General features: G+C 30.3%; 1 protein-coding gene across 2 annotated transcripts; it reads right to left on the minus strand.

Moving 5' to 3' along the window:
• Nucleotides 1-6937: 6937 nt before the first annotated feature.
• On the minus strand, nucleotides 6938-24076 carry LOC124921152 (ubiquitin C-terminal hydrolase 13-like). Of its 2 annotated transcripts, none has more exons than XM_047461774.1 (32): nucleotides 23916-24076; nucleotides 23544-23607; nucleotides 22533-22683; nucleotides 22278-22435; nucleotides 21358-21623; nucleotides 21041-21259; nucleotides 20843-20951; nucleotides 20636-20751; nucleotides 20015-20113; nucleotides 18872-18981; nucleotides 17614-17688; nucleotides 16720-16798; nucleotides 16474-16611; nucleotides 16308-16388; nucleotides 16089-16208; nucleotides 14876-14998; nucleotides 14215-14292; nucleotides 14042-14130; nucleotides 13864-13972; nucleotides 13277-13345; nucleotides 13093-13200; nucleotides 11511-11566; nucleotides 11214-11391; nucleotides 10990-11091; nucleotides 10832-10903; nucleotides 10667-10732; nucleotides 10275-10340; nucleotides 9273-9359; nucleotides 9069-9182; nucleotides 7744-7818; nucleotides 7542-7628; nucleotides 6938-7440 (listed from the first exon to the last, which is right to left on the minus strand). In XM_047461774.1, the coding sequence occupies exons 1-32, from the start codon at nucleotides 23943-23945 to the stop codon at nucleotides 7399-7401; spliced, it is 3336 nt and encodes a 1111-aa protein (XP_047317730.1). In that variant the 5' UTR covers nucleotides 23946-24076; the 3' UTR covers nucleotides 6938-7398. The 2 variants fall into 2 exon arrangements, with proteins under 2 accessions (XP_047317730.1, XP_047317729.1); XM_047461773.1 differs by having other exon boundaries at nucleotides 16474-16620.
• Between the last annotated feature and the right edge of the window lie 357 nt (nucleotides 24077-24433).

A 24433-nucleotide genomic window follows, 5' to 3' on the forward strand; every position in this document is an offset into this window, starting at 1 on the left:
TATATATATAAATATAAAATATTTTTTTACAATTATATAATTTTACATATATTAATATAATATTTTTTTATTAATGGTTAACTTTTATAATTATTCATTAATAAATATATTTTAAAATTATATAAATTATGTGTATATATATTAATAATATATAATTTCAAAATATTTATATAACTATGAGTAATAAAAAATAGTAAAAAAGTTAATTAATAAAAAAATAATTAATAAGTTAATATAATATAATAAAATAAAATAAGTTTAAACATTATTAAATCATTTTTTTATTTTAACACTTATTATTTGAATAAGAAAAATAAGTTATAATAATTTATTATAATATTGTATAATATTAAAGAAAATAACATTTAAAATTTAAAATGATTTAAATAATTTATAAATATATGATTAAATATTTTTAATTGAAAGATAAGGTTTTGTTATAATTAATATATAAATATATATTATAAAATTATTTTAATCACCTATAAATAAGAGAAAAGAATGATGAATAAATAAACTTAATACCACAAAGTTAATAACTTTAATTAAATGAGAGGGAATCAATTTTAAATTTTTAAACGTATAGTACACAAGTTGTGAGAGGATTTGCGGATTGAAGGTCGATTGTTCAATTAATAAAAAAATAATTACAAAATTAACTAATTAATAAGATACTATAATAAAATAAATTTAATAATTAATGAATCATTTTTTTATTTGAAAAAGTTATAATAATTTATTATAAGATTGTATAATATTAAAGAAATTAATATTTAAAATTTAAATTGATTTAAACAATTTGTAAATATATGATTAAATAATTTTAATTAAAAGATAGAATTTTGTGCATATTAATATAAACATATTATAAATTTATTTTGATAAAATAGAAATGATAGGAGAAAAGAGATGAAAAAATAAAATTAACAGCACAGTTAATAACTTTAATTAAATGAGATGTTAAATGAATCAAAAGTATATAATACAAGTATATATGTATCTACATAGAATAACTTTAATTAAATGTTTTTTTTATTGAATTCAAATAAAGATAACTTCTTATTTGAAAATTTTGAATTTGTAAAAAAATTCAAAAATTATGTTTGGCATAGTTTGATTTAAAAAATTATTTTTTCATTCACTTTTTAACTAATAAAATTTATCTATTCAATCATAAATAAAATCACTTATATTTATTACAAATAATATTTTTTTAAGTTGGTTTTGATCAAATTGAAGTCCAATTTTGATACATTATTTTAAATAGATTATAAAATACAAGTAAAATTAATATTACGTCATTAAGATTAAAAAAAAATTGATAAATGACTTACCTATAATTTTAATAAATATTATTAAATTTTCTTCCAATATTTTTAAATAAGCAGGACCACAACATTTACGTTTTATATTAAATTTTGTGAGGTACATGCATGTCAATCTCAATCTTTCTTTTAAGGTTTATATATTTTCAAATTCTAACAACCATCATACAAAACATTATTAACATTAAAGATAGGAAAGTCAAATAATAAATAAATTTTTGAAATTTTGTTTTTTTCTTCTTCAAACAAACATTTGAAATATTACATAACAAAAAAGGATAATAAATTTGAGACTATTATTCTAGTCTCATAATTATCAAACACTTGGTGAATTTAGTAATATTATTATTTAAATTTGAATAGATTTAAATCCAATTCTTATGTTCATTAGCTAAGAATTAAAAATGAAATTATAATATTCAAAAGGAATTTTGTATTTCTCGATTCCACTTTTTTAATTGGAATTAAAATTATAATATTTATCTTTTTTTTCAAACAAAACACCTTAATAATTTATCATTTTATATATTTTTAATTTAAAAAGTTAATAAAAAAATTTAAAGGAGTTAAATCTCATTAATTAAAAGAGAGCTACATATATAAAATTAATTTGCAAATAATACATTTACCCATTTTGAAGTTTAAAAATACTAGAAGTGAAGTTAGAGTTAAGCGAAAAAATATTATTAAATTTATTAATATATATAAAATTAAAGTATATTTTAAAACATTATTTCATCTAAATTAATACATTTATAAAATATTATAAAAAATATATAATTTTTAAATAAAATAAAAAAAATAATCGCCTAAACCCAGCTTCGGAGTTGGCCAAACCAAACATGGAACATTTACACAATGGAATTAAATAATAATATATATGTTAAATAATATAGCAAATTTGCAAAATTTAAAATTACAATAGGATGTCCAATGATTTGCATTTTTTTTAAGTTTTCCAATTACAAAATACTAAGTTTTCCTATTACAATAGAAGGCTCAAGAATGTTTGAGTTACATAAGGATAAGTGATAAACTAGAGTAATCTGAACATACCAATTAAGTGGTGTTAGAGAAATCTTTACTAAATATTTTAGGCGGTAGTGAAAATTGTCTTTATCCATGGGTTGATAAACAACCTCGAAAAAAATTATACCAAGTAATAATTTATCCTCTACATATATTATCAAAATAATGAGAAACCCACACAAAAATAAGTGAAAATACCTAAATAAGTGAAGATACTTGTAATAGGCCTTTAAATAAAAGATTAGGTCAAAAAAAAAATATATATATATATAATGATGCTTAATTTTCAATGTGAGAGTAAAAAATATGTGAGAAGATAAGTTGGTTTACAGAAGTGAATAAAATTTGGAATGAGAGCCATCTATTTTTAATTTTAATATATTATTCGTAATTTATTAAGAATTTTAAACATTCAATACATATTATTATTATTTTATTAATTTTTTTACCCGTGTGCATCGCACGGAAATCTTCCTAGTAACTCATTATTAAACAAATGAAAAATAACTACATATTTAACAACTTCATCCCCTTTCTTATTGTTATATAGAAGATGGACACAAACTCAAAAAAGATCATAAGCACAATTGACATGTATGAGTAGCAAACGACCCACTAAAAATTAAGAATATTATTTAGATTATAAAAAATCGATGGTCTAGCTAAACATAATGTCAAATCGAACAAAATATAATATCAACTCAAATCTGAGTGATAAAAATAAAAACGAGATATCAATACTATAAAGTCACCTAGGAAAAAAAAACTTTTCTAAATATTCTTTTTAGAGAGAGAAAAATGGTTACAACTCAATTTTTTTTTATAAATAATTAATTATCATTAAATCAAATAAAGAGTTATATAAGAATTATTAATTTGCAAATAATAAAAATTAACATCTTAAATAAATCTACACGTTACAAAGAATGTAATGAAACTATTCACCAATTACGCAGTGTAACTCTATAGAAGAACTTATTTAACTCCAATAACGATGAGTGATGAAGGCGAGCAAGCCGAGCAAACGAATTAAGCGGTGTTAGAAGAATCTCTACCTATAATTTTGAACGACAATAAAATTGATCTTTGTCCGAGGGTCGGTAACCAATGTCAAAAAAAAATCTGACAAATAACAACTGAACATCTACAAATATGGTCAAAATAGCGAGTAACCTATATAAATCATTATAAGATACCTGTAAAAGGCTTCTAGACGAATTCAAAAAACTCCTTATAAGAAAAATAAAAAAGAACTTTAGATCCGATCAGATTAAATTGAGACTATTTTTTGGATTTAAAAAATTCGAGACAACAAATCCTATCCGATTAAATTAATTGTCATACCAAATAAAACATAATATCAACTTAAATATGAGTGATGGAAAAAGAAACAATGAACCCTTCGATGCTTAAAAAAATCACTAAAGAGAACATTATCAAAATAAATTTTCAATTTCTCTAATAAAAAAAAGAAAAAAAGAAAGAAATTCTAAGAAAGAAAAAAATGTGACATGAGAGATGAGGTAATGTTACAACCAGGGCCGACCCTAGGGTAAATCCGGCAAGCTCTCGAGCTAGAGCAGCCCATTTATTTCAAGTAGTGAGATGTTTATTTAAATCTATTGCATTTTTAAATAAAAAAAAATGATAGTTTAGTGTTTTACTATAAAAATTTAGAATTTTCATTTGGTTATGACTTCAAACCACACCAAAATCATTATTTTTTAGACAATTTTTTTCTTCCAGAGACGTGGCAGCCCAAAACTCAGGCCGAGCCTAGTTACAACTCAATTAGTTTGATATATATATATATATACTAAGTGAGAATAGAAACTGAGACAATATATATATATTGTCACTTAAACTGTATATAATTTATTAATATGAATAATATTTATTTTCATTATAATTTTTCAAATATATAAATTATAAATTTATAAAATTTTCAAGGACAATAATTGATTTCTAATTTAATAACAATTATTATGAAATTAAAATTCAAAATTAACTTCAATTCTTATTCTCCAGACAATGTGACATTGTTAATTAGCTTTGTCAACTCTTCCAACTTGAAGGAACTAAAAGTATAGACAAGTTTGATGTTTGGTTATTTGGGATAAAATTTAATTTTTATCACAAAACTCAAATATTATATAACAATCTAATCAATACTTTTATGCATTTAAATATCAAAATTATAGGATAATTTTATTCTCTAAACTATCATTTTTTCACTTAAATCATATTCTTTAAAGTCAATGGATAAATTAGTCTTTAAATTTTAAAAACTAGTTTTATCTTACTTTTTATCTAATAAGGATTTTTAAGAGAAAACTCTGATAAAACCTTAAAAAAAATCATTTCCTCAAACAAGCTATTAAATAAATATGGAACAATTGACCTTTTAAAAAAAATATTTTATGGCAAATTCAATTTTTTCTTTTTAAATTATCATTAAAAAATAAATTAATTTTGCTTGCATTTATATAAAAAGTGTATTGAATTAAATAACTGTTTTTAAATAAAAAGATAATTTGTTGACAAATTTTAATTATACTATAAAAAGTATTATTTTAAATCAATTTTTTTCTAGCTCTTTTGTTGTCGCATTAACAAAATGAGGATTGATAGAGGAGGAAATTTAAGAAAGGGAATGACTGTTACTATAAAAAATGATAAATAGTGAGAAGAGAGAAAGATAAAAGTTTGTTAATTTTTCAACTAATCACACTTTCGCGCCACGCTAAGTAATTCATTCTTCCAATCAATTCTCTAACAAAATTGTGTATCAATAAGTCAATATAATTTGAATAATTATTTGGATTCAATGACGAGATATATATTTATTTCAATTCCGAAGAGATCGTTGTATAAGTATGCACCTGGTCTAGGTAGTTTAGTGCACTTGGTCTAGGTAGTTTAGTTTTTTGTTTTATAGTATTTTTACATGAGCAAGTTTTACAAAGGTCCGAACCTATGATAAATCTAGCAACCCATTTCCCATTACAACTTATTTATTAAAAATAATAAGATATTTAGTTAAACTAGTATGTATTCTGTGTATTTGTACGAGTAATAATATAAAAAACTGTAAAAAAAATTATTACGGTAAAAATGTTTATGAGCGGGTCAACTCACAATCCGACTCAAGTATCAATTTACTCTCACATATATATTCAAATTAACCCCAACTCTTGACCCGACAATCCGGATACTTTAAAAACTAAACATTATTATATATATATATATATATTAATTGGTTAGTTAAAAAGTTGAACTTATATTGTTAAAATGTTCCGTGTAATTTGGTGTTGAATTTAAAATATAAAGTGTTACCAGTCTAGTTGGTTAAAATGTCGTACTTGTTTTCCTAGTTTGCAAGTTTGAACCATACTTATAAGATTTTTAAATTTATTTTTAACCGTTTTAAGTTTATGGGCGGGTCAACACATAAAATATTCATTTACTCTCACATATATATCTAAATTAACCACCGTTCTCAACCCGACAATCTGGACACTTTAAAAATTAAACATTATATATATAGAGATTTATTGTAATTTTAAATATATGATGTTGTAACTTAGTGATATAAGATAAAATTAAAAAAAAAACTATTTGGTTATTAATTTAATTCTAAAATTTTTATTTATTTATTTTTATTAATTTTTTAAACTAGACCTAGGTAAAAAAAAAAAAAACCATCATTTACATATTTTTTTTAGTGGGATTAAAAAAAAGAACACAAATAAGTGTTAAATTATAACTACAATTTTTCACCTTTCACCGGTTGTCAAAATATTAATTATATATGTATTTTAAATAATTATAATTTCATTACAATTGCATATTACATTACAAATATCAAGATTTTGATGTTGGGTTATTTATTATTTTTGTTGAATTGTTTTGAAAAATTATTGTTCAATGAAATATTTTTTATATTTAAATTTGTAAAAATATATAATATTTTCATTAATATTTGGGAAGTTAAAAAAAAATAATAATGTGATTGTTTTTGATAAAAAAAAATATATTTGATAAAGAAAAGATTATTTGAGTTTTTAATAGGTTAAATTACTTCATGTTTTTTATTATATTTTAATTGATAATCTGAGTAATTATATAATTAAAAAATACAAAATATTCTCTTTCTGGTTAAGAATAACTCCAAATCCTGAAATATACTACTTCACATTGCCAAAGTAAAACAAAAATATAATAAAGGGTCACATATAATAAGAAAAAGGAAAAAAACAAAGAAGTTGTAAATATTTTTTTTCCCTTTTGTCAATATAATTCAAACTGAGGCAGGTAAATAAATGTCTATGTTAGTTAAAAATTAATTATAATAATAAAAATCCACTAGATGTTTTCTCATAAAATTTGTTATTTGGCTCTTCTATTAGTTGAAGAGAATTATAAATAAATGGAGGAGATACTATGGGAAAACATAAATATGGATTTCAAAAGTAAAGCCTACAAAGTATATATAATACACCACCTATGACCTATCCTTGAACAATGTCTGTAATTTCAACAACAGATTGGATGAAAATGAGACAAAAATAAAACAGAGGACATCAGAAGAAAAGTGATTGCCTTTGACCTAATGGTTTTAATTAGAACCAAACATTAAAATAGCAAACTATACCATGTATACATATTTTGTCTAGTCTCCAAAAATTCTTTTCTATGTACCTGTCTCTAAGTACAATTTAGGCTGCACACAAGAAAAGAAATAAAAAAAAGCACCAAAAGCTAGGAAACCAGTTACCCCCATGGGCGACAAAAAAAAGAAGCAGCTGAAGCCGATGGGCTAGTTGGAATTAATGTTATAAGCTGCAGTTACCAAAAATCAACATAAAGGGGAAAATACTATAGAAGAACGAAACCATCTAGAGAACCTGCACATGCCATATCAACAGTAGAACTTTCTTCTTGTCGCTTTTAGAACATCTTACCATTTGTAGTAAACAAATGCTTTTATAAATAGTTCTATCCATTCCACCAAATATGATGCACAAATTCCTGTACACTTACTCTAGTTGTAAATCTTCACTGGTTTCTCATACTGGTGTCGATTCTGAAATTTTACCAGTATATAGTCAGTCTTTAAAGGCCAGGCCAGGCAAGATAACTTAAAGTCGGGAAAAAAAGTGCAGATGCCCTCAACCGAAACCTAACCTGATTTGCTGAATATGGTCTCCTTGGAGCATAATCTGTATGTTCCACTCCCAGATACTGTTCCCATGCACCATAAACATCTCTTTTCTGAAAAAGATTAAGAAAAGGAGGTAGACTAAACACAAACAATTGACAAAAGGAAACAGGCAAAGAGGAATATCAAATGGCAAGACTAAGGCAAGGAAGATATGAAGGTACACACCTGAAACCTATTAGAAACAACATCCATGTCTTGCAAGTATTCAGGTCGGCCTAGTGCCAAAAATGCAAATTTCCACTGCCCACGAGAAAACAAAGAACATAAACTTAAGAAAACAACTAGACAAGAGGAATTTGGTAAATTCAAAGAAAAGTTAGAAATAAAAAAGAAAGAGCAAAAAATATGCTAGTACTAAACAGAGTTATTGCTAGGGGTAAGCATTGCTTAGGGTAAACCGAAACCCAACCAGTTCCAAACAACCTTTTTACAATTTGGATTAGTATAGTGCGGGGTAGAAAAAAAATGCAATATAAGATAATAAACCGAACAAAGCCCAACTTTATACAAATATTTCATTGTCCTATCGAGTGAGAAGCAGACCAGGGTGGATTCCTAGAGGACCCCCTAGTAGTCTTATCTATATTATTATGTTATATTTAAGCATTATTCAAAAAACATTTTCCCTAATAATGATCCTAAAATGTTACATTGATTCCATTTATACTTGAAAATGATTAATTTATTCAATTAAACATTGCCTAAATTTTATAAAGCTATTTACGATATTGTTAGAAGCGGTGAGAAAAAAAAAATAAAAAAGGAAAATTTGAAACTCGGAAGAGACGCACAAGATTCATAATAGCATCAACTATCAGGGTCGAGCAAGGCCTAATCATGCAATAGGTTTGAGTTTTCTTATGGGGAGTTTCTTAAGTTCTTTTTATTCTAATGCTCTACCTGTTGTATTTTGATTAATTTGTGACAAATGTCAATATGACGTGGTTTGTTTAGTTTGTTTTCCATACGGTAATAGCTATCTTCGTGATACCGTGGATTAGTGAAAAGGAGTCTCAATCCATAATAATTAATTTGATATTTATTTTTCTGAAAATAGTTCATGTTCTTGAGCTCTACCAACGAGCTAAATGAGTCTTCCAATTTGATATCTATTTATTTGGAAAAAGAAAAAAACAAACAATTTGATATCTATTTATAATGTGGAGAGTTTCTATTTTACATAATTTTATTTAACTGATTTATTGATGAGAGAAAATTATGAAAGATAAATTTTGTAAAATTTCCTTTGATATTTTAGAAATTTAAATTAAATGAGTTGGGAAGTCAATTTATCAAACACACCTTTAGCCTTAGTTTTATGTAATTTGGGTAGAATGGGTTTACCCAACCCAAACTAGATTGAGTTGGATATGGGTTAGGTAATTATAGATTGGTTTTGGATTGGATAAAATGGGTTGGGTTTTACCCAATGCTCACCCGTAAATGTAGTAGGGGGAGCACACAGTTAAGAATGAGACATAGAAATGTACCTTTGCATACTCCTCATCAGGAACCTGCAATTTCTTCTGTACTCTTAGTTTGACCTCAGCCAAAGTCTCACCTTCATGAATGACCAAGAAAAATGGTTCTCCAAAGTTCTGAACCTGCTTGTACAATTAATCAAGAGGGCTCAAACTAATGATACAAAGAGTATTGCTACTTTGTTAGTATGATGTATGTGAACCAACTGTTACCGTTTGATTTTGAGCAGAGTCATGGGTGAAATGATATACATGTATCAAGCGATCATGAGGACCAAGATTTTTCTCCTCTTCAGGAATCTGCAGAAAAGAATAAAGGGTAAAATAGACATCTTGCATAAAATGAACAACAACCAAACTTGTGCTACACCTTCATATAAATCATTGAATTTCTATACAGAGTGAATTAAAACATTGTTGCAAAAAGAGAAGATTCAGAATTTAGGGGATGTAAGTTCACTTATTAACTGTCTTTATTGATCTTATTGGCATTTAGCCTTCTTCTTCTCCTTTTGTTCTTTTGTTTTTGTTTCTCTTCTCCCTCCCATCTGTAATTCATTAAACGCAACTTGCGTTTTCTTTTTAATGAAGAGTTAACCTTTTTCAAGAAAACTCATTAACTGTCTTTATATTTGAATATTCACATACCAGAAATGAATGAAACTGCTACAAAATTACAGCACACTAACATTTTAGTAAGATTACGGGAAATATCTAGTTTTACTAATAATCTTCTCTCACCCCAAAGTCGGTACCTAAGAGACCAAAGGTCACGGGTTCGATTCCTACTAAGAACGACTTAAGTTAATGTGGGAGGCATGACTGTGGGGGTAGTACTAGCTTCCTAGATTTTAAAAAAAATCTATTAATCTTCTCTCAACAGTAATTTTATATAAATATTTAGTCATTTTATAGTTTACCTCTTTCCAATGAAAGTTCACTGATTTATCTTTAATACTATACTGAGCTAATTTATATTGGGTACAGACAGATTACACTGAAAAATAAATGAAATAAAATTAGCATGAAGTTCTGTCAAATGTCTGGATAAGTAGCATTACTTTTTTAACTTAAAAAACAAATCAACACCATCACCCACTATGAGCAATATATTATCACGGACCTAAAATTACTGATAATGAAAAAGCACAAAAATGGACAGTGCAGGAGTTTGTGGGGCCCACTAGGGGGAGGGACATAAAGATAGAGAAGAACCTCTTCCGCTCGCAAGGTCCAGTACTGGTCATTAATATTCTCAATCATTTCATTGGGTGGGAAAATCTGCATGCATTAATGTATTATTAGAGGACAAAAAGACAAAAATGATTTAAACAAGAAAAAAGGTATTCATAGACAGGTCACTTTAGCAGTTTAACAAGCCTTCAAAGTACATTTATGGACTTGGAACTTGAAAATAAGGATATATTTTGGATGCATAAGCATGTGGAAAAGATTGTAAAGGAAATCACAATAGCAGATGAAAGATTTGCTGAATGTTACAAGAAGTGTATATCAATATATCAGTATCCTACACCAAAGGAGAAAAGCCAGAATGAAACTAATAAAGGGATTTCCTCTCAAGTCTGAAGTAAGGAACAAATGAATACCTTGTAGATCTTATGGTAAAACACTTCAAGCAACCTGATTTCTGCATTTGGATGGGATAACTCAACCTGCTCAAATGGGTAGATGAAAAATAAGTAAACAAATATGAAGAGGAGTTATCCTATATGTATATTATTCTGTCACCATGTCTCAATCTTACAAAATACCTTTGTCTTTAGTTCATTAATAACATCACCTACGGTACTCTGCTTAGGGAGTCTAATAATGTGGACAGACACCTGAAATAAGAATTAAAGATATATTAGATTTATCAGCATTTAAGAAAGAAAATATCCATTTAAGTTGGAGGGAACAGTCTGCATACTTCATCTTTCTTTGAGTGATGAAAAGCTACTTTCAGCGTCTTCAGACCTTGTAATTCAGGCAAAGGTATGTCCAGTACTTCATAATACAAAATATCAGATGTCTGCAACCAGTGTACATAGAATAGAGATCACATTTTCTGAAACCAATAACTATTGGGTGATGCTTTCTTCTTGATAAGCTTCAATGTTGGCAATCAACATGAGAGGAAAAATATCATGATACCTGATTGTAGTGCAACAACATGTCTGACAAATGATCCACACCACGGTATTTGATATGTTGCGGTTTGGGTTGCTGAGAGTAACAATTATGAGCTGTCAGTCTGATCTTGGATGGATCATCCAAACCAAGCTGAGAGGCTAATCTTTCCACTACATCATCATAAGTGTGAAGCTTTGACCTTAACAATGGAATCAAATTCAAAATCATAATGTCAAGTTAATAATCATAAATTGGTAAAATAATGGCAACAAAAACAGAAATGTAGTGAGATTATATATTTTGGGTGTCTCCACTTACAGCTCTAAACAAAAATCATCTTCCTTGGGCTTTTCCAGTCCTCGAAAATGAACCACCTGGGGCATGTTAAACATACACATGTACAACCAAATTAGGAAACAATAGGTTGTACATTAATACTTGTAAGAATAACTATCGACTTTGAAGAATTCACAAGGCATTACATTCACAGTTAGTGTTGCATATATGTTAAAAAAATTAAAATATGAAAGGACATGCAATTTCTTGATTACACAAAACGAGGTTTGAGGAAGACTAATTTAACCAGATATAATCGCTCTAGCCTACAAACACCATACTCCTCCGACCTACAAATCCAAGTGGTGGCTCCATATAAACTTCTAGGCATCACAGGCCACACTTGAGCCTTGCAAACAACCATTTCTCTATTACGACAGTTTTCTATGGTTGAATCAAGAACCTAGAACTAGCAACAACAACTATCAAAGACAGTGAGACGAACCCCAAAGAAAAATAGTCTCATACATAGTTGTCAATAACGTATAGCGCTAAATAGCGCCAAAGCTGCTCATGATTATAGCGTAAAGCGAATAGCGTAGCGGGCTATTTGAAAATAAAGCGTTAAAAACATGTAAATATCAAAAATAAAAAACATCACAAAATTAAAAGTTCAAAACATAAAAACCATAAATTCTTAAACTACAAAAAGTTCAAAACATAATCTAGAATTCATTGTCATCATTTTCTTCATCATTCTCTTCTTCACTTTTTTCATCGAAATCAAATTCATCTTCTTCATCTAAAAGATCAAATGTGTTAGATGTTCCTATTGGTCTTTTCCCCCCTTGACTTAGATGTTATTGCCTTCTAGCTTCTTAGAGGTGTAGATGAAGTTGTATTTGATTGCCTCAATGTATAAAACTACTAAAACTTATATAAATCAAAATTATGAAATAAATATATATAACAAAACTTACAAGCAAGTTGACGATTTGACTGTAGAAGACAAAACGGCTAGAAAAGAGAAGAATTGGAAAAGGCTTGAGAGAAAAAAGGAAGAAGAGAATAAATTAAGGAAAAATAAGTGTGAGAAGAGGAAGAGTCAAAAATAAATGAGAAAAATTTGAGAAGATGAAAAGTCAAATAAATATATATATTTTTTTTTAAATAGCGTCGCTATAAGGGGCAATAGCTATTGTCGCTATGTGAGCTATAGCGAGAAATGCGGGCTATTTGAAAGTGTATAGACTATACGCTATTCGCTAGCGCTACGGGCGCTATTGACAACTATGGTCTCATAACTAGCAATTAAGGTTAGATGGCTTTTTTTATCAACCAAGCTCATTTTCCTGAATTTAAGCCTGTCAATGTGTATATCTTAAGACATGAAGGAAATTATTTCCCTAGCTGAGGATAAATCGCCTAGCCTCTTTCATCTTTGAAGAGACTAGGATGATACAGAAAGGGAACATAACTTAATCTATTAAGGAGAGACATGCAGGAAATAAGTAGGTAGATATTTAAAATAATTCTGAACTCTAAAAGTATAATAAATATAATACAAACGGAAAGAAGGGTTTCACAAATATTACAAGTTGTGAGGAATTTACTTAAAGCGTACCTGGCGATTGTGCACGTACTCCAAAAATGAAGGTACATCCGGATAGCGAAGTTGTTCACTGCGTTCTGAAATAGATTTTTGGAAACAAATAATGTCCCCATCTTCAAGCTGCATGATATACCTCATTAGAAAAATAGCAGAAGAAGAAACATATCATATGCATTGGAAGATGAAAGAACAGTACCTGGCTAGATCTAAACGCAGATTTCCTGTCAATAGGCTCACACATGACATGTGGCTCAAACTTTATTTCCTGAATGTGATGGTATAAGTTATAACCATTCTCCCCAAGGCACATAGAATATTAGATTTTAAGGTTTAAAGATATATTTTTATGTGATTTTGAAGTTCTAAAGAAATTATAAAATATGAAAGAAATAAAATATTTTTTTAATAACATCTTACTTTTCAGACAGTTTATAATAAATCATTACATGTTAAAATTATATTATTTCATAATAGGTGAGATTTTGGGTTAACCTAAAATCACAAGAAACCAAACAATCCCTACAACTAGTCTGATTTCAAGTTTCAAATTAGATGAATGAATCACATATACCACTATAACCATCTAAACATCCGAGACATTTTGTGAATCGCAATACTGTAACTGTTAAAAAACAGTACAATATTTTTATGAAAAAAAACAGTTCAACTCAATAGAAAACCCACCAGAAGACAAGATATAGAGTGGGAGAAAAGGATAGAGAGGTAGAGAACTAATTGTGTGCAGACTGAAAGAAAGATATAGATGTATTGCAAGAAACAAACCTCATAAAGTTCTATTTCCTCATTGGGTGCATATCCAGCCATTTCATTCAGCTTTGTACAGATTTCAATTGGTTTACCCATGGCCTTCACAAACAACCTTCCAATATAGCTGAGGCAGAGACAAAAAGTTATAGTTCACATAATATCCTATAAGTTTGATAAGAACATCTTATTATACCGTAGCTCTTCCTTCTCGGGATCATAAAGCTTGAAGAAAAGCAAAATATCATCTTTTGTCTTCTCAGGATAACTAACAGGGCACATATCCTGAAAGATAAATCAATGGGTTAAAAATACCAGAAACTTTAATCCAGTATAACAAGTGAGTGCCAGGTTTGTATAAAACAGTACCAGTCCTATCTCAATTTCAAGAAACAACTTTAATTCTGCATTATGAACTTTATTTGACACTTCCCGCAGCTGCCCAACCTGCAACATATTGAATGTAATCTCAAACAGCATTTTTATGTGTGACCCCCTTTAGAACACAACTTTAAGAAAGAAACTTCAATATGGGAAATGTTACTGAAGAAGGCTTATTTCTAGATAACAGAAACTAATACAACTACAGAAGCATTACTCAGTGCTCACAGTCATGCTTTTAAGCAGATAACAAAAGTAAACTTCCTGAATTTTCCTTTCCTACAAACTAACTTGTCACTTAAGACAAGTTTAATCCTGGTTCAAACAGATTCTTTCCTAACCAATCCATATTAAACATGAAATTTATCTATATCAATTGGAATTTGCTCATGTAGTCAAACAATTGTTCCAAGTGAGAGAAGAAGAGGCTTCAACTCAACTGCCTATCAAAGAAACTAAAGAATAAATTATCTGTAACAAAGGACCTTGTGACATAAACATAAAGATTGTACCATATCAACCCTAGTAGGACCATACATTTGTTAAAGAGAAATCATATAATCCCTTCCAATAACATATACAACACAAAAATTGATAATCATTGGCTAAAAACAGATAAATATTCATGAAACAAAGCCAAAAGGTTTACTGTTTGAGTTTCCTCCAAGGGTGTCAATGGTCGATTAGGGCGGTATGTATGATTTTGACGCTTTGCCCACAACCAAAAACGCTGGAGTATCACTGGTACACCAAACTCCTTCGCAACTTCCTCCTGCATGTGAAACAAAGCCTCAATCAGAACATGTTGAAGCAAGCAATTTCCCATATCAAGGATCTAAAGAGCGCTTTTTTGTTAAAGGTCAACTTTTTATATTAATAAAGAATGAAAAAACGTTCAGAGATTTTATAAAGGAGAAGTGGGGTGTGGGGGGGAGAAAAGAGGGAAAACATGATGAGGGGAATTGGTTTCCAATCGTCCGCGATTTTGTTGCTAGAATACAATTCAATCCATTTGACCCAAAAATCAGAGACTTTTGATGGTGTATCCCATTGAAATTGAAGAAGGTTATGCAGAAGAGCCCACATGCTCTTGACAAGGTCACAATGTAGAAAAATGTGATTAATGAATTCTTTACTATTCAAACAAATGTTGCATCTGTTAGCGAGATGAAATCCTTTGTTTTTCAGTTTGTTAGTTGTCAAGACTTCTACATTAATAGCTTCCCAACCAAAAAACGAGATTTTTGATGGAATTTTTGATTTCCACATCTCTTTCCAAAGAAACCGGGATTAAGTATTTTGGAGAGACGCATGATAAATGTAGCTAGTTTTAAAATCAGAAATGCCAGACAGAGAAAACTTATCGTCAGTCTCTAGATCAATCGAAACATTGGTAAGAGCATTTATGAGGAGAACTCGTCTCCCATCCTCTTCGATGGAAAGTCTTCTATTTAAAGGAATTCTCCAAACAGTTTGGTTAGATGTGAGACGAAAATAGTCTGCCACTTTAGCCTCCTTTTTATTAGAGATCTCAAAAAGATCCGTTAAGTGTCTGACAATTTTCCGCTGGGTGCCACGGATCATTCCAAAAATCAATTTTCTTACCATTACCAACCGTAAAAGTGAGAAGGGGATGGAGCCTCTCCCATGTTTTACAGATACGCCCCCATAGGCTTTTATCCATAAACTTTCTCCTAGAAAGAGGCATCCATTCGTTATCTTCGCGGTTGTTCTTTATTTATTTAGTTTCATTTAATATTGCCTATAATAAATTGGCCTCTCATTGTAATACTTAAACAATCCAATATATGAAGAAATCATATTCTCTTCAAATTTCTACATATAGTATGTAAAAACGGTACCTTGAAGAGGTTAAAAGGCATTTGCTTCTGTACACGGAAATTTCTAACTTTATCATGATCTACAAGATCAAAGTAAATATCTCTCCCAATCTGGTTTAGAAGATCCCCATCTCGTGCCACCTACATGTAAAATTTCAAGTATGAGAAAAATGATTAGCAGCAAAAGAAACTCATCCTGAACAAAATAAAAGCATCTAGCAAGTGTTTTGTAAATCTGACCTTTATAATCGTATAAAGATGAGCTTCTGCTTTTTCCTTTTTCTTTATTTCTTTTTCTTCTTGTTCTTTCTTCAACCTTACCTGCATAGTTGTAAAAGAAGTAACAAAGAAGATTCTGGATAGACACCTGATAAAACGAAATGATATTACAACATCAGCATCATACCCTAAGATGCTCTGCAATGTCCTTCTCATCCACATTACAAATTATTTTTTCCTTGTCACTTTCACGTATATACACAAGCATGTAGGCGTTTGAGTATTTAGTGAATTTAAAGGGTGCGTTATTAAACCCGGGATTCGTCTGTGGCAACTGCCAAGCATATTGAGAATGTGAGAACAATCAAATATAAATGAAAAACAAAGTAAAAAGTCAATTACGAATTGAATATTAAAGCAAAAGAAAGTATACCTCCTCTTCACCACCATATTGCTCTTCTAAAGCTCTTTTTATATCTTCTTTGCTAACTCGCTCATCATCAAATTTGAACCTGAAGAAAAAAAAAATATTGCATAAATTCAAACAAAAAAAAAAATACTTAATAAACCTGATGTAGAATCTGCAGCTAGATGTCTTTTAATTGAACTGATTTACATAATACTTGCACAAGCATAATATTATATAATTATGCATTTTATATATGGTTATCATAAAGAACAATCTTAACTAGCAAATACAACATTCTTATTTATTGGGAATATTAGATCATATAATGCAACCATATATGAAGGGACACTCACATAAATTGTTTATCAATTATCAGCAAATAAATCTTTTCAAGCTAACTATCTGTACGACCTCTAGAGAATAATATCTACACATGTGTACAAGCATAAATTGACTACCAAGAAAGAGACTATAATACAGGGATTGATGAAATTTGTCATCTTCAGAAAGTGGTTGCCTTAGTCTAATGCTTATCCATAATTAGCTCTTGATTAATATTAGAGCTTTATGTCAATCATAGATGCTAATGCATGTGAGATTTCTATGACAAGTAAAAGCAGCTCGTTCAGAAGTACTCTATGTTGCAAAGAATTATAAGTGTAATGCAACTATAGCATAACATGATCTGACCACATGTACTTGGTCCTCCGCTGATTTATGGTTTACAAGTACAATGTAAATAAGAAATAAATGGTGAGTCCTTCCCCCCCAAGTCCCGATGTTTTACATACTTCAAAAGATCATATTTAACAATATAATAAAGCATATGCAAATGTAGTTAACAGAAACGTACAAACAAAAACAACCTATTAGCATGCATACAAAATAAATGCATAATTCTGCTGAGAAAATACAAACCACTGATCAGAGAGTGTTGGCCTTATGTAGGCATAATAGTGTCCACCGTGCACCCCACCACTATGAACTAGTACACTGCAAAGGAACCAAAAGTGAAGATGAACTAGCATCTTGGTACACAAATAAGCAAACAATAATATGCACAAGAAAGATCACAAACATAGTATTAACAAGAGATGAACTCTAATCCTTAATAGAGTGATAAACCGTTGATAACTGACAATGGATTTCAAGCTGAACCAAGGAGAAATGTGAATCATTTCAGACTATCTGCTGATGAACCCAGCAGCACAAGTACACCATGCTGCTCATAATCTTCTAAGTGGTCATGGCTCAGTTACCACACATTGGACAGGTTTATCTCAAAATCTAGTCCATCCCTAAACACGAGTTATAAAGTCTACATGTTTAACCCAACTTTAAAGGCAAGGACACCCAACTCCTCCTAGCAGGAGAATGACTACATTAAACTAATTACAGTAAATCCAAAGGCATATTACACTGACAAAATTGATTTTGTGTTACCCCTCTTGTCTCCTGCTCCCTTACATCTCTCTCTCTTGTTATACAGTCCTTTCCCTTTCCACATAATCAATGAATCTATTAATGAGTATCCAGATGAAAGAAAACAGAGAAACATTATTCCAAAGGGGTCTCTTGCCAAGCGAAGGGACATGCCAAAACTTAAATCATATTTCTATATCCAAATTAAAGAGTGTCGAAAGCTGTATAAATATACTTTTCCATATTCCTTTTCACTTGCCTTTTCGCAGCGAAGATGCTTGTCATTGCAATGTGCTTTTTTATTTGTAATTTGGTAATAGGCGTTCAAATTTCTTATGAGCTTAGCTAAGATAATAGCCTATTAGACTTTGAGCTACACTAATGAACTTTACCGAATCAACTCAAGCTAAACTACGCAAAATACCTACCAAATTCAAGGATATGTTTAAACATTGTTCATTTTTAATGGAGAGAGCATCCTAGTAAGTAATTGTTCCCATGATGCAGCTAATGGTTAATTTTATTGTCTCGGGTTACATCAAACACAGGATGCAACTATAAGGATTACACCTTTACAAATACCGTGATGCACATGCAACATTCAGTAAAAGGTAAACAAACATACAAACTAAATTGAGCAAGAGCAATCATGGACAAAAATAACAGTATGTACGAGTTACTAGAGAGAAAACAATAGTGGACATAATGCCTTGGAAGGCAAGAGCAAGATGCAATCAATAAACAATCCAAGTACCTGTGGAGCGTATAGAGATTTCGAACACTCTTGTCAGCTTCGGGAGATAAGTATCTACCATTTTCTCGGTCAAGATCAAGTTGAAGCGGAAACTCGTAGCGGTCATTAATCTAAATGGTAGAACAACTATATAAGTTGCACAATCAAGAAACATTTATTTTTTTAAAAGGTCAAGTTTTTATATTAAAGAAGAAGAACGCAGGTGCGTTCATGGGTTACACAAGCGGGAAACAACAGATAAGATTAGATTCCTTTTAGATCGAAATAATCCCATCCCATTCAAGTATAGTCAGGAAAATAGTTTATGAAAATCAACATGTTTTTAGCCACCAACTTGAACCAGCGAATATGATCCTTAATTTAAGAGTACAACTAGCTGAATGAGCACTCAATCAAATGGAAATGCATTGCATAAAAGCTCAATTACATCAATCCTCACAATTGGTAAGTTTGATCAAGAACTAGGTGTCTAGAGTAGCTGAAATAAGTAATTATCTTACTCAGTTATTTTGACATTTTAATAAATGGATCCTCTTAGTATATTAGATTCATATTCATTAGAAGGCAAAAATAATTTAGAGAACAATAACAAGATTATTTCACAGAAGCAGCTGCTGGTGAATCTGTGGAAAAGCTGGTTATGATGGTAAAGAAATGAATAATCATGCATGGACAATTGAGAGACTGGTTTATCAACATGAATGCAAATATAGAAATTATCAAATATGCAGCAAGAACATAAAATATAGCACTGAGATGCCAGTGAAAAAATGTTGTAATGAAAAATTGATCTTAGCAAAAAATCAACTTAACTCAAACAGTGATTAAACTATGTCCAGACTGAGTACATGTGATATATTAGGATGTAAATTATTATTATGGGATGTCAAATGATATAATCACCCAAACTAAAATGAAAACTGAAACATGATTTCTTGTTAACTGGGAATGTGACTTTATAAATTCACTCCAGACCTAACTAAACAAAATAATTCAGATTCATGAGTTTATGGATCAAAACACACTGGATTTTACTTAAAAGGGAACAATTAGATCACAGAATCTACAAGAATGATGAATCCATAAAACTTCATACTCAAATAAGTTAGTCTTCAAAAGAGGACTAAATGTTAAAAAACTAACCTTCACCATTGTATCACGCATGAAATCATATTCATACCGCTTCAATTGAAGTTGAAGGACAGGTGGGAAATCAGTGAATAACACACCTTTTTTAGCATCCTGAAACAGAACATTGAAAAAATTACTCTTCTTCATGGATCCATATTGCCAAGATAACTGCGTATAAATTGGGAAAGAACATACTAATACATAGCAAATCTTGCCATTATTTGTTATAAGTTAATCAAAATACACCCAAATGAAGCATCAAGACAGAACTCAAAATGATAAAACCATAAAACATCAAGCGTCAAAGATACAACATACTGAAACAGAATTACAATGCATAAAATCCTAATATACGACAAGATACCTCTTCTTGGATTAGATAACATAATAATACATTAAGTAGATGCATAATATCATTATATTGACATAGTTCTTGTCCTAAAAACAAAAGAACACGAATCAGGAAACAACATCTACCGAGAGAGGTAGTGTGACAACTATAATTGAAGTTGCATGCATATATATGGTAAGTCTAAGGAGAAAAACATGTTGCCGAATAACCAAAAAGAAAACCCTGCCCTAAAATTTATTTAAGTAATTCATTTGCGAAATACAATTAAGCCACCAACAAACCTGCAAACCGTGTTGCTCTGCTTGATACTTATTATCACCTTCCAGACGTTCAACCTCAACATACTTGTCAAAAGACGCATAGACATCTCGGCAACCTTTCACGTCAAGCTGAAGATCTGTGATTGAAAAACAAAAAAGATAGGAGAGTGTAAAAACTGAAATGATAATAGCATATATACTTAAAAACACGTCAATGTAGATAAACACCATAGAATGACTCCTTTCTGGTAGATTTGTAATCCACGTTGAAGCATTCTATGTAATTCATGTGATGCCCTTCAAACAACTTCTGTATAGTACCCTCCACTACAGTTCCCTGTTATAATTGCACAGCAAAAATAGAGTTGAACAATCGATTACTTCGAACAAAACAAACATAAATGGAGTCAATGATTGTACGATTACCTTCATTTTATCCTCAAGTTTCTCACACAAAACTCTATTAAGTTCTTGCACATCGTGCTGCATAAAAGAATCATAAGTATCCCATCCAAAGGACTTTGTCAACTCTTTTGTTGCTACACTGCTATCAGTGTATTGGAGCTTGTAGAATAAACTCTGGAGGGCCAAAGGTATGCTTGCAGATGGAGTGTCATTCTCAGTTGTAGGCATGTGATACACAGCCTAAAACATGTAACTTTATATCAAATAATTTTAAAAGGAAGTTTATATCAAATAATTAAAACAGCTAAAAGAATATGATCAAAATAAAGAAAACTAACCTTCCTAAAATAAGGAATGTGATATAAAGTTTGGAGAAGAGAATTCATATAACAAGTTGCCCCTTGGTTCTTAAGTCCAACAAATCCAGTTTCTTTCTTTGAGTCATACGCCCAATAATCAACAACACGGCGCACTACTACCTCAGCATCAATAACACAAGTATCGTTCACAAGATAACCTCTTCCAGGATCATACAGTTCACTAAGAGGCATAAAAGACGTGAAACCCCAATCGCTCTCTCGTGCATTGAACTGATGTTGAGTATCTGCATTGTCAAAAAAAGTCTAAATATAGTATTTAAATTTTCTCAAGTCCAACCTTATTTACCCATCAGTAACACATCAGAAATAACTCTTGAGGAAGAAGGTTTATACTAACTCCCTGCAAGTGCAACCTACAGGTTGTGCCAATGACCCTACCATAGCAGAATGTGGTAAAAGAGAAATTGAAGATACCAAAGAAAGCTTCACAATATATTACTAGAAACGATAATCAAGTCAACAAAACACATTGAGAAAGGGTAACCCTTGAGCAGGTTTTCAGCATATAACAACATTGCCGCGGTGATTACATTATTCATCAAGAAAATCATACATGTGTAAAGACCGTATACATTGTTTTAACAAGAAACTAGCCATCATGCCTACTACACTTGAAAAGAGTGAGATAAATGACAATTATCACATGAAAAAACAAGAACCATCTGAAACTAATTTATAATCCTAGTGGAGGTCCCTTGTGTAAGGAAATGTAGGTCATGAGTTGCAGATAATTCAGAAAGGGAAATCAGAAATCAGTAAGCAAACTACTAAAATAGTTCAACCAACACATGGAGATTCTTGTAAGTGATGAGAGACTAGTAAATGAAAAGACTTTTAGCTGCGGGGTTGCAATCAGAAGAGATAAAAACTACTTGTACCTTTCCTCACGGAGTACTTGTTATGTATTTGATTAACCACCGCTAAACTGAATTGTGCATGTCTACTCCACCCATATGGTAAAGTAGCTGCATCTGCAACATCGAGATACATAGACATGTGATCTACATTGTTTCCCTTTGGGAAAATAAGAATTCTCCTGCACATACAGAAACACAACATCAGCTCAAAAAATCAATACCTAGATATGTAGGGAAAGGCAGGAAGATAGACAGTCGCCAAAAAATCTGACATACCATTTATGTCCACCAACATTGAAGATTTCAGAGTAGAGCTTCTTTGCATTCAACCTAGAGAAATTTTCGATTGACCATGTGAACCTAGATGTCTCGGGATCTTCAACTGGCTGGTTATCTGGAGCATTACTAGCATCCACTTCTGCTACAACTATTAGCCATTCAACATAAAGAAAGAAAATGGGTTTCATTAAAATTGAAACATAAAAAAAATAAGAAACAAAACAATTCCACAACAAGTGTTGCTCTAATATCTCTTGCTGCAAAAAGATTGAGAAAAGCTCATACTTCCATAGGTATTCCATTTACATGCTACTTATTTAACTAGAATCCAAATATAATATGTTATTATTACTTCTATTTCTAGAGTACTATACTTGAAACATAGTACAAGCATAGGAGCAACATTAGAAAAAGTGATGCATGAACATACGAATAAATTCAATTTTCCATGAATTGTGTAATCAACCAAGAGTATGTGGGGCCACCAAATGTATGGGCTCAGACAATAGAATACTAAACATATATGTAACTACATGTCCACAACTACATAGAACTAAGAACCCCTCCTCAAAAAGTTGCAAGTTGCAACTATATAAATATGTGTACTAGTCACTCGTGAATATGAACTCTCTACAATCCAATGTCCAAATAGAAAACAAAAACACCACAAGGAAGAACAAGATTGCAAGACGTAAGATATACAACACAGACATGTTGTAAACTTCTCAGTGACTTATGAGGTGTTGCCAGAAAATAACCTTTGAGCTTGTTTTCTTTTTTTGGTACTTCCAGTTATTTTAATCAAATTCAATCCACTATCCCCTTTCTAATCATGAGTCATGCAAGACTTAATTTTTACAGGACCATCATGTTCATTTTCTTCTTATGCCCATATAAACCAAACATCATTTCATTCAGTCCCATTCTAAAGTCGACATTATGTATCAACCAACTTATCTGACGCATAGCTATGACGAAAACAGAGAGAATGACACAGATAGAACATACTTTCCATAGGCTGGGGTCCTTCTACCAAATCTGAATGTGGAACCAGCATCTCTTCATCTTCTTGCTGCAAAATTAGCAGCAGTCATCAACATTAAACGTGCTATCGATTAAAAAAAACAAATTCCCCATGACCCATTAGTGTATCCCCAGAACCAAATTGCATTCGTGTAATCAATCTGCTTATAACGTAACAACCCATATACATATACCAAAGCCCTAGACGGAATAGCTAAGACGAACTGCAGCAAACCCCAGTAAATGCTCGTTCAATATAAAAATGGCATCGTGAAGTAAGGCACGAGCAATTGAGAAGGCATGACGGTGGATATGATATATGTCAGCATAAATATTGTATGTAGTGAGATAACTTACAGGAATTGGGGCAGGAGTCATGACAGTCATAGATTGAAGAGACGATATTGGAATCAGTTTTAGCAAAGATTGCTACTTTGAGGGAAAACAAGTGAGCGAATTGAGAAAGGGAGAGTTTGCGGGCTGGCGCAAGCAAACAAGCAAGCAAGAACAAGATCACCGGGTGAAGTCGAGCTGAGGGATGTATGTCATGGTCTTCGCTACGAGGGGTAATTTCGGAATATCAAAAAGCCAATGTAATTAAGTTTAACTTCTTTATGTATATCTTATTATATATATATATATATGATTAAATATAGAAAATATAAAATAAGATTTTAATAAATCAAATAAAAATTCTATTAATATTTTTAATATTTACAAAATTAAACTAAAACTAAGGATATGATATAAGTTTATTTATTTCAAAAGTGTAGTTATATTAATTTTACATGGTAATTTTAAAAATATATAATACTAAAAACATTAATTATTTTTATTTTGATGTTTTAATATATATATTATTTTATGGATTTATT

The sequence above is a fragment of the Impatiens glandulifera genome, chromosome 1 (genome assembly GCF_907164915.1).
Source record: "Impatiens glandulifera chromosome 1, dImpGla2.1, whole genome shotgun sequence".
Taxonomy (NCBI): Eukaryota; Viridiplantae; Streptophyta; class Magnoliopsida; order Ericales; family Balsaminaceae; genus Impatiens; species Impatiens glandulifera.